Source organism: Lampris incognitus, chromosome 15, assembly GCF_029633865.1.
Source record: "Lampris incognitus isolate fLamInc1 chromosome 15, fLamInc1.hap2, whole genome shotgun sequence".
Lineage (NCBI taxonomy): Eukaryota > Metazoa > Chordata > Actinopteri > Lampriformes > Lampridae > Lampris > Lampris incognitus.
This window is the reverse complement of record NC_079225.1, coordinates 23,224,072-23,239,931: the sequence shown is the minus strand read 5'-3', so window position 1 is coordinate 23,239,931 and position 15,860 is coordinate 23,224,072. Positions and strand designations below refer to the sequence as shown.

General features: G+C 42.2%; 1 protein-coding gene across 2 annotated transcripts in view; it reads left to right on the top strand.

The window, feature by feature from the left end:
- The window catches only part of flvcr2b (FLVCR heme transporter 2b), a 32,598-nt gene extending 17,054 nt beyond the window's left edge, over positions 1–15,544 (top strand). Inside the window, exons 7-10 of one of the 2 annotated variants that reach the window (XM_056294560.1) lie at positions 717–822; positions 1,502–1,613; positions 8,264–8,319; positions 15,358–15,544. In XM_056294560.1, the coding sequence (XP_056150535.1) occupies positions 717–822; positions 1,502–1,613; positions 8,264–8,319; positions 15,358–15,438 (355 nt within the window). In that variant the 3' untranslated portion in view covers positions 15,439–15,544. Of the gene's footprint in view, positions 1–716; positions 823–1,501; positions 1,614–1,787; positions 1,896–8,263; positions 8,320–15,357 lie in introns of those variants that run through there. The other variant, XM_056294561.1, reaches the window with a different exon arrangement.
- Positions 15,545–15,860: the final 316 nt, after the last annotated feature.

The window sequence follows — 15,860 nt, the reverse complement described above, 5'->3', positions numbered from 1 at the left end:
GTGCTGCTCTGACAAGACACACCATTAACCTAAAGCCACCAGGGCCTTCATACAAATAAAAATTCCATTCTGCAGTATTGGAATCCCAACACGGCAAAAGTGGGCGTTTGGGTGGTGCAGCAGACTACTTTGCTGCCATCTCACTGGTTCACTGTCTGAGCTCTGATGATGCCGCCGGCTTGGTCAGGCCTGGCAGGGTACATAATTGGCAATGTTCTCGAGTGGGGAGCTTGTAGGGCTAATGTGTCTCACCATTGCATTTAGCGACTCCTACAGGTGGTGACATGTCTGTACAGCTGTGGGTGGTTCCGTTCCGTTACATTGTCATGTTACTGCAAAACAGCTGGGGTAAAAAGGGGTGTGTGACGTCTCCGCACATAACAGAGGACGCACATGGTACTCAACAGCTTCCTGAACTGATGAAGAGTTTGTGCAGCAATGGGCGCTTAGGTGTTGAGGGAAATGGGCATGCCCAGTTGGGTTGAAAATGGGAGAAATTTAAAAAATGCACACTCAAAAGTTCAACTTTAATGGTGGGGGAAAAAAGCATTTTTAATAATAATGTTCCCCTTAATATCTTTCCATAGAGAACATGGAAAATTCGTATTTCAATAAAATCAATAAAATAAAAATGCGCTCATGTAGTGTTTAGTGCACTGAAGGATGTATTATTTCTGCTGTGTGTGTCTGTCTTCTGTATGTGTACATGTGTGTAGGTTCTTTATGACAGGCTACCTACCTTTGGGGTTTGAGTTTGCGGTGGAGCTGACATACCCAGAGTCAGAGGGCACCTCCTCCGGGCTTCTCAACTGCTCAGCACAGGTGAGTATGTGGGAACATCCTCACAGCTGTTGCCAGTCTGACAGCACAGCCCAGCAAATCACCACACAAGATTGCATAAGAAGGAATGTTTATGCATAGATAGATAGATAGATAGATAGATAGATAGATAGATAGATAGATAGATAGATAGATAATTTTATTAGCATGCATGTATTTGTAGAATGTGCACAAAAAATTGAATAATGAAATAAGTCAAGTTTATTTACATAGCACATTTAAAACAACCACAGTTGAACCAAAGTGCTGCACAAGCTTAAAATACAATATAAAATAAGTGACACATGAATATAAAAATATAAGTAAAGAAAACATAATAAAATAAAGAATATAAAATATAAACAAAAGTATATTTGCACAATTAAAATGACATTGTCAAGCTCAACTTGAATTGAATGCCAGCGAGAAGAGGTAGGTCTTTAACAAAGATTTAAAAGTCTCTAGGGTCTGAGCAGATCTTACGTGTACTGGGAGATTGTTCCAGAGATCAGGAGCAGCCACTGCAAAGGCTCTGTCACCCCTATTCTTAATAAGTATCGAAGTGCTTTTATTTAAGCATCGTGGATGGTGTATTCATGAAGCATTCATCCTGTGCTTTGTCCGTGTGTGTGTGTTTTAATACATTTGTTTTATTTGTTTTGACCCTTATCTGTATGCGCAGGTGTTTGGGATCATATTCACTATTTGCCAGGGGAAGATTATTGACAATTTTGGAACGCTTGCCGGAAACATCTTCCTCTGTGTATTTCTCCTAATCGGCACAATAATCACAGGTAGGGCCTTTCATCTCATTTACATTTTTACGATTAGTGATTGTCATTTTGTGACTTTGTTCTTATCTATCTATCTATCTATCTATCTATCTATCTATCTATCTATCTATCTATCTATCTATCTATCTATCTATCTATCTATCTATCTATCTATCTATCTGTGTCATCCTACAGTATGTGAGTAACCTTTTACATCTTGTCAAATTCACCTGCCTTACACATAAATGGCTACTGCTTTGTGCGTGTTTGTATTATGAGTTAGTTACGTACTTCTTGGAAAATCTCAAATTCCGAAATAATAATAAAAATCAATGAAATGCGTGAAGTAACTTTTCATCTTCATGTGTTACTGTGTAATTTTAAAGATTGTCTCAGGGTTGAATGTTATCATTCAGACCTGCCCAAAACCTCTTGATTGACAAGTTTGACTACTGTAACTTTTGGTGTATATGATAGATCAGGGGTAGCTAACCATGTGCCATGGAGATCTATGTGTATGCAGGTTTTCATTGCAGCCAGACTCCACACCAGAGGATTTCACTGATTAGCAACCCTTCCACCAAAGAGGAAGAATGTCTCAGTGAAATCACCTGGTGTGGAGTTGGGTTGGAATGAAAACCTGCATACACATGGCTCTCCATGGCACATGGTTAGCCACCACTGTGATAGATATTCGGGCGTCTGGGTAGCGTAGCGGTGTATTACATTACCTACCAACACGGGGGTCACCAGTTTGAATTCCTGTGTTACCTCCAGCTTGGTCGGGCGTCCCTACAAACACGATTGGTTGTGTCTGCAGGTGGGAAGCCGGATGTGGGTATGTGTCCTGGTTGCTGCACTAGGGCCTCCTCTGGTTGGCCGGGGCACCTGTTCAGGGGGCAGGGAGAACTGGGGGGAATAGCGTGATCCTCCCATGTGCTACATCTCCCTGGCGAAACTCCTCACTGTCAGGTGAAAAGAAATGGCTGATGACTCCACATGTATTGGAGGAGGCATGTGGTAGTCTGCAGCCCTCCCCGGGTCGGCAGAGGCGGTGGAGCAGTGACCGGGATGGGTTGGAAGGGGGGTAATTGGCCGGGTACAATTGGGGAGAAAAAAAATGGGGGGGGGGAATCCAAAAAAAAAAAAAGATGATCTCAGGGTTGAATGTAATCATTCAGACTGCACAAAACCTCTTGATTGAGAGTCTGACTATTGTAACTTTTGATGTATGTGATAGATACTCAGCATTTTATACAATATCAATAAAGACCTAATTTATGTTAAACAAGTTACATGTATCAGTTTGAAACCGGTGCCAAGGCTTTAGAGCAGTTCATGGTCTTGCATGGTTTTTCAGGTCTCCCTCAGAAAAGAGATTTCAGTCTCAAGGGACTTCCTGGTTAAAGATTAAATCAATAAAATGGGTAAATTCATACCCTTTCTTAGATTTTCTTAGATTATTTACCAAAGAATTCTTGTAAACCGAAGACGAGGAAAAACAAATTGGAACCACAATTATTTCCTTTTCAAACACACGTTTCCTGCACACATGTTTTTTATCGAGCAATGCATTCAAAATCTTAAGCAAATTTGGGGAGCACAGAGGGAAGCAATTTGCGTAGACACCAAACAATTTGTTGTCCATTCGAGTAATGGAAATGTCTTGCGTAGCGCTGTCTTTCTTCCCAGCTACAAGGAAGTCACACTTTCTTTTCCCCCACTTGGAACCTCAACAAATGGCTTAATTAGTTCAAGAGACACTTATGGTCTAGTGCATGCTCCATTTAGGGGTTTATGAGCAATATGTAACTTCTTTAAAATGCATTGCCCACTGAAGCAGTAAACTCAATTTGCATGAACAGCACAGAAGACCTCATTTCTTTCTGAGACACTTCCAGTAATGAGGTTTCTTTATTGACAAAGGTCAGCTCCCACTAGATTTGGGTGAAGCACTTTTATTTGTAACTTATTCGGCATTTAAAGATCTGAGTCAATCCCACATTGTGGTCATTAGGGCTTTTCTACAATTCTCAGAATTGTTCTATGAGGGAAAATACATATTCGGTAAATTACCTTTTTTTTGTTTTTACTGTAAAAAATTACCTTTGAAGCAAATGTTTTGAATTAACTGAACTAAAGTTACATACCAATCTTCAGGAGTAAAGGACTTTAATTCCTTCTCTGTAATGTATTCAGTCACAAAGGTTATGCTTTATTGTGAAATGTTTTTCCACATTGGAAAGTGGGGTTAATTATTAAAGTTTCAACCAAGTTTGTTTTTGTTTTGGTTTTTTTTTTGGAATTTGCAATACTGTTTGAAAGTCAGCTGCAATGCGGAATCTAATAGGCTCATAGGCAGACATATGCACTTCAAACCTAAAGCCATTCTTCCCTGCATAGTCACAGTCATAGTGATAATCACTGTTTAATACAGAAAGTGTGTAATGTCTGAGATGATGATCTACTGGATGCTCATTTTATTTCCTTGTAAGAACTGTCATCTAACCCATATTTACACGAGAATGAGAAATCCAAAGTGAAACAACAACAGGACTATCAAACAAAGACTACTCCCGTCAAATACAGCCCCCATACACCCCACCCTCCCCCAAATAGTGATATTTTGTTTAATTCAGTGCACGCCAGTGTAACACAAATGTAACCTGCAGTGAACAGTGCTTATCAACCCATGCAGAGTGAGGAGGAGGTCGAGCAGTTGGATACTGATCAGCCAGTGCAAAAATGTCTATAGTGTAGTGTTTGTTCATATCCATTGCTGACCAGCTGTTGAGCTAAAGCCTTTAATGTACATACATTAACATGCAGCACGCCTTTCTGTCCTCCACACGTGATTTACATCACACACATGGCTTCCTGGAACCTCTTCTTCCCCTTTGTCCACAACAATGACTGTCGCATCCTTCGCTCACACCGGCTCCCCCCTGTGGTATGACCACACTGCTCTTCCACCTCTTCCCATTCCTGACAATACAACCAACAGACATCATTAGCCTCACCGTCGCCACAACAAACGACAATGTGAATCGGTCCGATCTCCGTCCCCTTCCTCGGTCCACACAACCTATCACAAATCAATGTAATTTGAAACTAGTTTTATTAAACACTCGTTCACTCAATAACAAAAGCCTCATTCTGAATGAATTTATAACTGACAGTACCTTTGATTTCCTCTACGTCACTGAAACCTGGCATAAAGCCCTGGACTATTTCTCACTAAACCAGATCACACCCACATATATTAATAAACCTCATCTTGAGTGGTGAGGAGGTGGTGTTGCTGCTGTTTACAGGAAGGACATTAAAACAACCACAATTTCCATTCTTGTTGCTCATTCTTTCGAACACCTTGCCGCCAAACCCACCCTTTCTCTCTGACTTCTCTAATTTTCTGACCCAGCTGTGTGCCATCTCGGCATCTGTTCTTCTCCTGGATGATTTTAATATCCACATTGATGACACTGACTGTAAATCTGCCATGGAATTCCTGGAACTGCTACTGTGCTTCAACTTCACACAACTTCCCCACTCACAGCTGGTTTCACATCTTGGTTTTGGCCTGCTCCACCGGTCTCTCAATACATCGACTCACCAGCCTCATCCTCAATATCTCTGACCACCTGGCAATCACCATGAACATTGACATGCCTATCCCCATCCCAAAAGTCAAACGCATAATGTCCTTCAGAAATCTCAGATCTGTCTCCCTCTCAGCTCTTTCTGCCTCTCTTGGCAGTGAAATGTCTGCCTCCCCTCCCCAGCTGTTTTATAATCCCTCCGATCTTGTTAAGTATTATAATGACACACTCTCGTCCGGTCTTGATCAGCTGGCCCCTATTAAAATCAAAACCATCTCATTCACACACTCAGCTCCATGGTATACTCCTGAACTTCATCAAATGAAATCCCGTAAGCGGCAGCTTGAAAGACTCTCCAAGAAAACTGGTTTAACAGTGCATCTCCAAGCCAACAGAGACTACCATCCACAATACAAAGATGCTCTCATCACAGCCTGGTCCACCTGCTACTCACACCTCATACACTCTGGCTCCACCAACCCCAAGGCTCTCTTTTCCACAATAAACTTCTCAAACCCAGTGAAAATACTTCTAGTTCCTTCACAGTTAACAAGTGCAACTCTTTCCTTTCATTTTTCTAAACTAAAGCTGACATTACAGCAATCTAACTGACTCTATCCTCTCCACCCCGCTTTACCATTCAGCCTCTGTCAAAGTTCTCCCGTGTCCCCAATGGAGCTGTCTAAATTTATGGTAGGAATGAGAAGCTCTGCTTGTCTTCTGGATCCCATCCCATCCAATCTTGTTAAGGACTGTCCTTCCAGCTATCTTCTCAGTCATCACAGAAATCATTAACTCCTCCTTCAGCTCTGGTTCAGTCCTCCATACACTTAAACCTGCTGCTATCACCCCCATCCTCAAAACACCTGTACTCAACCCTGATATCATGGGCAACTTCAGGCCCATCTCCAATCTCCCCTTTCTGTCAAAAATACTGGAATTTGTTGTCACCTCCCAACTCAAAGCTCACCTCATTTCCAACGACCTGTTCGAACTATTTCAATCTGGTTTCCGCTGACAGCACAGCACAAAAACAACCCTCCCTAAAGTCACAAAAAACCTCCTCTCCTCAGAGTCTGGCCACCTCAGCATTCTCATCCTAGACCTCACTACAGCTTTCGATACCATCGGCCACACCATTCTTCTCTCCTGCCTTGTATCCTCCCTCAACATCACCAGTACTGCCCTCTCCTGGCTACAGTCATATCTCACAAACAGACAACAGTTTATCAGCATCAGCAACAGCACCTCCTTCACCGCGCCTCTGTCCCAAGGCTTCCCCCAGGGTTTGGTGCTTGGTCCTCTCCTGTTCATTCTTTAAATGCTCCCCCATGCTAACATCATATGTCGTCATGGTCTCCACTTCCACTGCAACGCCGATGACATCCAGCTCTACATCTCCACTAAATCCATCACCGCTGCAATTCACTCCACGCTGACCAACTCTCTCACTGAAATTAAATCATGGACCCAAGCCAACTTAAACTAAATTGTGACAAATCTGACATGTTCGTCATCGGTCCCAAATCCCTTACCAAAACCACTCGCAACGTCTACCTCACCATCGATAACTCCACTCTGTTTCCCTCCCCACACAGCCGCAACCTTGGAATCATTTTCAACAGCAACTTTTCCTTTGAACACCATGTCAATCAAATCACCAGAACTGCCTTTTTCTACCTAAAAAGCATAGCTTGTCTCTGCCCATCACTCTCCATCGCTGCTGCCGAAACTTTCATCCATGCCTTCATCACATCTGGAATTGACTACTGGAACAGAATTCTCTACGGCTCATCATCCAAAGCCCTAAACAAACTCCAGTACATACATAACTCTGCTGCTCGCCTGCTCAGCCACTCCCGCTCCCGTGACCACATCAACCCTGTCCTCCAGAACCTCCACTGGCTCCCTGTCCCACAATGGATCCAATTTAAAGGCCTTCTCCTCACTCACAAAGCCCTCCATAACCAGGCCCCCTCCTACCTCACTGACCTGCTCCACTACCATTCTCCTTCCTGCAGCGTTTGTTCCTCCAATGCCAACCTCCTGTCTCCATCACTCAGGACCAAGCACAGGACCTGGTGTGACAGAGCCTTCTCCATAGCTGCCCCCTCCCTCTGGAACTCTCTCCCCAAACACAACAGAGACTGCACCGATCTGTCCACGTTCAAATCATTAATCAAAACTCACCTGTTCAGAATTGCTTTTAATGTGTGGTTAATATTGTGTGGCATGTTTTTGGTATGTTATTTTTATGTTTATTTTATCTTTTGTAAAGCATCTGTGTACTTTGAAAAGCGCTATACAAATAAAATGTATTATTCTTTCAAATGACATTGTCAGAAGCAGGTTTCTGATCTCAGTATAACAAAGATGTCAAGGCCCTAAATAGTTCCATAGTGTTTTTATACTTCCATTGATTGTCATTCACTATTGTCAGTAACCACTCTTTAAGCAGCTATCCCTCTCGCTATGCTACATATCCATTCTTAAATCTGGCTGTCTTTCAGTATTTTGAAATTTCGTCCTGCCCTTGAGATTCATGTTGTTGGGCTTACTGGGACTGTTTATTTAGGGATGAACCTATTTTGCAAGGCAGAAATGATACGTTGAGCTAAATGCGTGGGCCAGCAACAAACCACATGATAAATTAAAATCAAAAAGACATGCATGTTATGGTTAGTACTCCTGTCTGTGCCCTTGACCGAGGCATGGCATGACGAACTGGAGTTGGTCCCCGGGGGCTGCACGGCGGCTGTCCACGGCTCCTAGCTACACATCTAGGATGGGTTAAATGCAGAGCATGAATTTCCCTACGGGGGATCAATAGAGTATATCAAAACTTTAAAAAAAAACAATTTTTTTAGTTTATCCCTCCATGATGTCTTTAGACCTGTTTTGCTGAGGACATTGTTAGACCCCCTTTATGCCTGCATCATTGCACATCTTCATGTAAAGTCAAAATTTAGGATTGCTTCTCAAATTTGCCATATTTAAATTGAGATATTCTTTTGCAACATCTAACTGTGCCAAACTACATTGTGTGTGATATGTATTTTTTTTAACCTGCAGGATTAATCAAGTCTGACCTGAAAAGACAACAGGCAAACCAGCTTGCCAAAGCAGCAGTAAGTATAGAAGAAACATGTGTTATGACTTGGTGGTTGTGTGGGGTGTATTTGAACCAGGGGAGTGTTTTAAGAGGTTCTAGTTTATAGTGGTTGCTTGATAATGATGCAATCAAGTCTAATGACACTCAATTAGCGGCTAGTATTTCCAGGTTTGTTGACTATAGTCAACAAAACTATCACATAAATAGCTTTCAAATCTCACTTTACATTTAATGTGAGATTGCAAAAAATGATTTGATAGATTGTATGTAACTGACACTCCCTTCATATGTTCATTTTAAGTACGGATAGCAGTGGTTTGGAAATTGACCTATAATTGAGTATCAGTGACCCAGTCAATTTGAGAGATACAAAGAGTTGGCTTATATGCTTGCATGAAGTGCATATGCTCAAAGCCATGTCTTCTGCAGCTTCACAAATAACCTTTCTCATACTGCATGGCTTGTCTTTACTGTCTGTCCTCAGCAGCTTGTCTGTATGTTATAACATAGTGTTGCATTTTGATAAAGATACTGTTGAATTCATCATACCCTGTGGCCCCGACTGTTGACCCTCCCTAGCACAGTGTCACTAATACACTTCTGGCATTTGTCATTTTTAAGCTTGGCATGTCTTAAAAGAATGCATGCATCTGGCATTTTTCAGTATATTGACACCAATTTGTTTTCAAGTTGATTGCATAAGTCTTTGAGTTGATGGTGTTGGTTATGTTGATTGACACTGGAAAAAATGAATTACACTACTGTAGATATATAGAAATTTAGTTATTGACTAACAGTTATCCCAACAGTTAAATTTTACATTTTGTAAGATTCTCACCCCTACTTAATTCTTTTTTTCTATTGAGTTTTATTCCTATGTCGGCAGTATTACATGTTTCCTACAACATTTGGTAGCATTGCTTTTAAGTGAAATGGCGAATGTGGGAACCAAGGGCCTAAGATTTAGGTAAGCCTAATAAGAACTACTGTATTCACACAATTCAGCTTAAGTTAAACCAGGATATTGGGGAACAATGAAAATATTTTTACCGTTGAGAAGTTGACCAGTTTTTGGATATTCAAACTCTAATCTAAATATGCTTAACGAGTTGAAAATGACAGTCAGTCAAAGCAATGATGCCATGCGTGGCTGAGTGGACCTGGGGCAAAATAAGTGCAGTTATTCATGATACAGGTCTTGTCAAACTGGAGCTTCCCGCCCCAGGAGGAAATTATGTTTGCACTACTGACAAAAGGGAGGGAGCTGAATTTCCTACATCCAGTGCTAACATTGTGTGGCAAACAGGCTAATTTACCAATCCCTTAATCATTTCAACCATTTCCATTAATAATCTTAAAAGATAATTCAGTTTTGGGTTTTTTTTCCCGACAAACTGGGTGTTATTTTCATTGTTTTTGCCATCATGGACATCAGTCATATTTTGCTCACTGGCTTCATTGTGGAGATCTTGACTATGGGAGCAAAGCTGGACACAGCTTTACAACAGCGTTTTATGGTGCCACAGAATACAAGCATCAGATATGTTTCAACAAGTCTAAATTAACCCGATTACCTTACCCATGTATGCGGAAGTGAAAACGACGGCGAGAGTTAACTTCTCCCTCGAAATGTCACATATTATCAATGGTTGATTGCGTTGCTGAGCCACTTCCGGGTTCAACTTGCTGGAATGACTCAACAACAATTACTCAGTGTTGGTAGTAGTCACCATTGATAAACTCCCCAGTCTGAACAATAGAGAAGTCACAGGTAATGGACAATCATGTACTCTGTCTGAGCCACAAGGATTTTTTTTTCTGTCATTGAAAAGATATCAAAGAAAATTGAATCACTTCATCTGGATACAACTGATACAACATTTATTGACAGACGCTCATCTAAGTGGCGTCTTCAGTCTCAACTGACTGCAGCTATCCCCACCCTTATAAACAATACAGTGGCATAACACCGAAACCAACGACCAGTTTCATATGCAAATATGGGCGTGACCATTAACTAGAGTTTCAATATTATATTTATTATATTATTATTATTAAATCAAACTTACATCGCACCAGGGTCCGAAATTAACTTTTTTGCTTACCGGCCAAGGGGACTGGTAGATGAAAAAATCTACTGGCCAGGCATATTTTTTACTGGTCAAAATAATTGGTAGCCTTTTTTGTGCCATACATGTTTTCAGTACATATCAGTGAGAGAATAAGGTATTGTGTTGAATAAAAGCTTTTAAAAATGTGACAAGAGCAGATCTGAAGCAAAATTATTTTTATGTAAAATTAGTCAGTGGTTAAAAGATAAAATGTTACACGTATGATTTCATGTTTTATTTGCAGTATTATTATAACTACTCGAGTGCTCCACATGCCCGTCCCTAGTCCCAGACTACTTCTCACTCTACAGCAGCCACTCTCTTTGCACCGTCCATGAAGTCTGGCCTCCTGCTCCTGACAGTCTTGGTGCCACAGATCAACAGCACTGGTTGGGTCATACTCCCTGATCTCGGGGGATGACGGCTGCACCATCAGTAGATCCCAGAGTGTGTCTGAGTTGAGGTTGGACCGCCAATCAGTTTTAACCTGTTTCATGGTGTTGAAGCTAGCACACAACTAACGTTAGTGCAAGCTAGGTGTCACATACTAGTAGGGTTACCAACATTCTATCACAGGAAAACGGGAAAGGAGGGACGGGAGGGCGGAGGTAATCAAGAAAAAATTACCAGAGTAACAGCCTACATGACACTTTGTATAGGTAGCCCAGAGCCTTATGTAATAATAATAATGATAAACTTGATTTGTATAGAACTTTTCATACAAACAATGTAGCCCAAAGTGATTTTACATTTCAACACAGAAGATACTGTAGTAGGCTAAAGATATAGAGTAAACATATGTCTCTTAAAAATATATCCATACATATAATAATAATGATAATAATAATAATAACTTAATCTATCGAGCACGTTTTGCTGTTAAGCTTATTGTTACAGTCCATGCTGTTGTAGCTCAGTCCATGTTTAATTGTATGATGAAATCTTGCACACAGCATCTTTGTCATTTTCAGTAGTAGTCGTGGCGAAGAACTTGCTAATGCTAGATGCACCTTTAGCTTGTGTAGTCCTCTTGTGCGTGGCGGCATGTTGTTTCACGTCGTTTTTCTCCGTGGCTGATCAAAAACTCCCGACGACACAGGTTGCAGAAATCTCTAGCCAAATCGCCACTGACAGGTTTAACCCAATTATAGACTCTTTTACAGTTGGTAAACAGTGATCACGTGATTTTGCTGCCAAAATGCGCATGCATACTTTGTGTGATATAGGTCATAAAAAGGTCTATCTATATAAAATATTTTTTAAATCATTCAGATATGGGACAAATGTCGTTCCATACGGAACGGACCACTTTTGATCTAAATATGGGGTGTCCCGGCTAATACGGGACAGTTGGCAACCCTACATACTAGTGCTAACTGGCTAACGTTAGCTACAGCCAGCACTTTGTTTATGCTGTATAAGGATATTTTGAGATGACAACTAAATTCACTTACCCGCACATCCATTCGAAGTCGGAGAGTGGTCTCGCCTTCTTGCCAATGGCATGCACAGTCCTAAACATGTGTCTAGCAACATTCTAATGCACTTTGATTGGTTAATTTCTGTTATTGTTGTTGCTAAGGAGAGAGAGCGAGAGAGATGGGGGGGGGGATTAAGTGGTTGGATTTCACTTTTTTTGATACTCGCCATGTAGCGGGTAGGCTTCTGAGAGTTACTCGCCAATCAGAAAATCTACTCGCATTTGGCAGGTGGCAAGTGTTAATTTCAGACCCTGCATAGCGCTTTTCTAACACTCAAAGTCGCTTTACAGTAAACGGCGGTGAAACAAGACAACAGATAAACATAACACAAACATACATGGGTGGATGGGAAGGGGGGCTACGACAGGGAGAAGTGGCAGCCACACATGACGCCAGCAGTACTCGCCCACTTAAATGGATACAAAAGGGCAAGAAAAACAAAAAACAACAGCACTGTAGACATTGATTTTCTGTAGGGGTTTACTCCTGTAGCCTATCCCTCTCCCGAGGTATCCACTAGGCAGTAGCACTATTTAACCCATGGCTGAGGGCTGGTTCATGGGCTTCAGGGAATATCCACACACCGGTGGGCCTGCGTACCGCACATCTAGGGGCCAAACCTCCTCCGAGTCCCTTGTAGTTCAGCCAGGGTCCAATGTGTACCCAGTTACCGTGTGTCGCCACGAGGAGGCACTACATAGGGCTTGCTGTTGGAGAGGCTATGTACTGGCAGGGAGAGACTTACGTGCTCAGCTCTCCTGTTCGCATTTCTGCTAGCCAGCGGTGAAGGTTGAGAGTGAGATGTGACAGGCACAGAACACTACACCAACACACTAGACGCTTCACAACAATCAATGTCCGTGTGTACTATTCACAGAGGACTGGGGTATAGTTATAATCACAGTATTTTGGGATGGTCATTCCCTCTTCACATAGATGGCCTTTTTGACTCCCTGTTCCTCCCTATCAAGGATGTGCACATCCTCATCCTTGAAAGAGTGGCCACTGGCCTGTAGATGGGTGTAGACTGTGGAGTCCTGGCCTGACGTGTTAGCTCTTCTGTGTTGTCCATCTTAACCAGCGTCTGTTTGGTTTCCCCGATGTATAAGTCATGGCAATCCTCCTGGCACTTAACAGCATACACTATATTGCTCTGTTTGTGCCGGGGGACATGATCCTTGGGCTGGACCAACTTCTGGCGCAGCTTTTTTGGGGTTTGAAAACAACTGAGACATGGTGTTTGGAAAATACATGTCTCAACTGTTCCGCCACTCCCGCCACATATGGAATCACCACTGGTTTACGCTTAGACAGCCATTGTCCTTCTTCTCTCTTCAGTTAGCCAGTGCACTGTTTGGGCATCTTCCTGGCTTTGACATACACCCATTTAGGATAACCACACTTAACCAGGGCCTGTTTAATGTGGGATTTCTCCCCTTCCCCGGCCACTTTGTCGGTGGGGGCGTTGTCAGCGTCCTGACGTGTCCTACTTTGTGCTCCAGTGGATGATGAGAGCCAGAGAGAGTTTATAAGGGTGGCGATACCTGCAGTCCGTTTAGACTGAAGAGGTCACTTAGATGAGTGATGAAAGGTATCTGTCAATAAATGTTGTATCCAGATGAACTGATTCAACTTTCTTTGATTTTCTTACCCGGATTATTGAGCATGCCTAAAGACATTAAAAAAGATAGTTTTAGAGGAAAAAAAAATCACTGATTTTCAACCTTATCTATGTCTATCTACAACAGGGATAGCACAGTTTCTTTGTGGTCACCAAGTGATATATCATGACGTCATTCGGTGGCCAGAAAAACTACAGCCTAGCAGGGGTTCTAATACTCTTAATAGTGCATTCACATGCGCCTCGGATGGTCTCATTTCCCGAGTTGGGAAGTCGTTCTTCCGACTTCAGTGTGTTCTTGAGCTTTTAAGTCGTAATGTGGCAACAACATGTACGCTACAAAGAAGATGTTGCATTTTAATGCTCAGATTTGTTGCTGCACCAGCACATTCCCTAATACTGCTTAAATATTGTTTTACCTGCAGAGTTAATGCTAATAAATAACTTCTCTAACTAATCTAGGTCACTCTTCGTTGTCAGCAACTAATGGTTACAACCTAATACCATATGACTTGCCTTACAAATTACATGTGAGCAAAAAATTGATATGCAATACGTGAATCAATAAAAAGTTTCTTGCCATCAACTAAACATTTACTTTCATCCATCATGTTTCTGCATATATGACTTCACAAGTCATGTACCAAAATTTTCGTCAAATTTCCGAGTTGTTGTTCCAACTTGAGGGAGTGTTCACGTGAATTTTCACAGTCAGGAACATGAATGCATCATAATATACTCTAAACACACTGTTCAAAAACACATCCTCGGCCTCCGGGTAGTGTGGCAGTCTATTCCGTTGCCTGCCAACACAGGGCTCGCCGGTTCAAAACCCTGTGTTGCCTCTGGTTTGGTCAGGCGTCCCTACAGATACAATTGGCTGTGTCTGCGTGCGGGAAGGCAGATGTGGGTATGTGTCCTGGTCGTTGGACTAGCGCCTCCTCTGGTCAGTCGGGGCGCCTGTTCAGGGAGGAGGGGGAACTGGGGGGAATAGTGTGATCCTCCCACGCACTACATCCCCCTGGCGAAACTCCTCACTGTCAGGTGAAAAGAAGCGGCTGGCGACTCCACATGTATCAGAGGAGGCATGTGGTAGTCTGCAGCCCTCTCCGGATCAGCAGAGGGGGTGGAGCAGCAACCGGGACAGCTTGGAAGAGTGGGGTAATTGGACGGGTACAACTAGGGAGAAAAAGGGTGGGGAAATCCAAAAAAAAAAATCCTTGTTCTCTCAGCTAAACCACATTTCTCATGGTGGAAATGACGTCACACAAAGCTAATGCATAGATCATAGATTTTATGGACGATGATACAGAGGCTTACGCGCAATGCACTCTGGTACGTGTAGGCACTGTGGGAAAGACGAGCAGGAGAACACCGATTTCTCTTTCAGTATCATACACAGTGAGGACTTTATTTTTTCTATCGACTGCATTACTCATCAATACTGATTGCACATACAAAAATCCATCTGGGAAATTTCCCTTTAAGGCTCATATTCCATGGCACCATAAGTCGCTGTTGTTAAGCTTTGTCTTGTCAACTTGTCATGTCCAAGAGCTTCACAGTGAAGCCGTTGAGTAAAATTGCACCCTAACCGATATGCACTATGGCAAACACTACAAAAATAAGACCCGGGTTGTTAAAAAAAACGCTTTGCATGTGCAGCATTTAGCATCTCAAACAACAACTTCAACCAGAAAGAGCAGCTAAAGCAGCGATTCAACTGGGGAATTACAGAATTGCTCCATAGATCTGCCTTTCCAAAGGCAACTTCAGTACACACGAGAGGCTCAGGTGATTTCTAACCCCAAACCGGTAGTGATCCAGAGCTGTTGTTTTAGGCGGAGGGGCAGATGCCGGAACAGGACTATGGAGCCACGGCCCTAATCACCCGGCCGCAGACTCCTTCTCCTCAAAGTTGATCAATAAAGCTTGCTCCTTGGAAAAAAAAATCCCTAAATCTTAGCTCATTGATGGGCAAAGGTAGGAGCACTGCTGAAGAGCACCTGAAATCACCACACGCTTGTCTTGATGATCAGCACAGCACCACCCTCACCAACTGTACCACCTGCTGCATTTCAATTAATTGTTCACTCTTGAGCCTCAATCTCCCTTCTTTTTTTTATCTTTTGTGTACATATTAACATTTTACTCAACAGTCATAAGTTAACATTTTTTTCTTTCCATCAGATACCTCAGTTATAACTTGTGCTATTTCAAAACGGTCTAAATGTTATCAAGTTTTACCTACAATGGGACGTACTGACAGCAAATGTCCATTTGCAGTCTACATTTTGAAGAGGTGCTAGGCATATGTATTACACTAATGATAATATTTGAAACT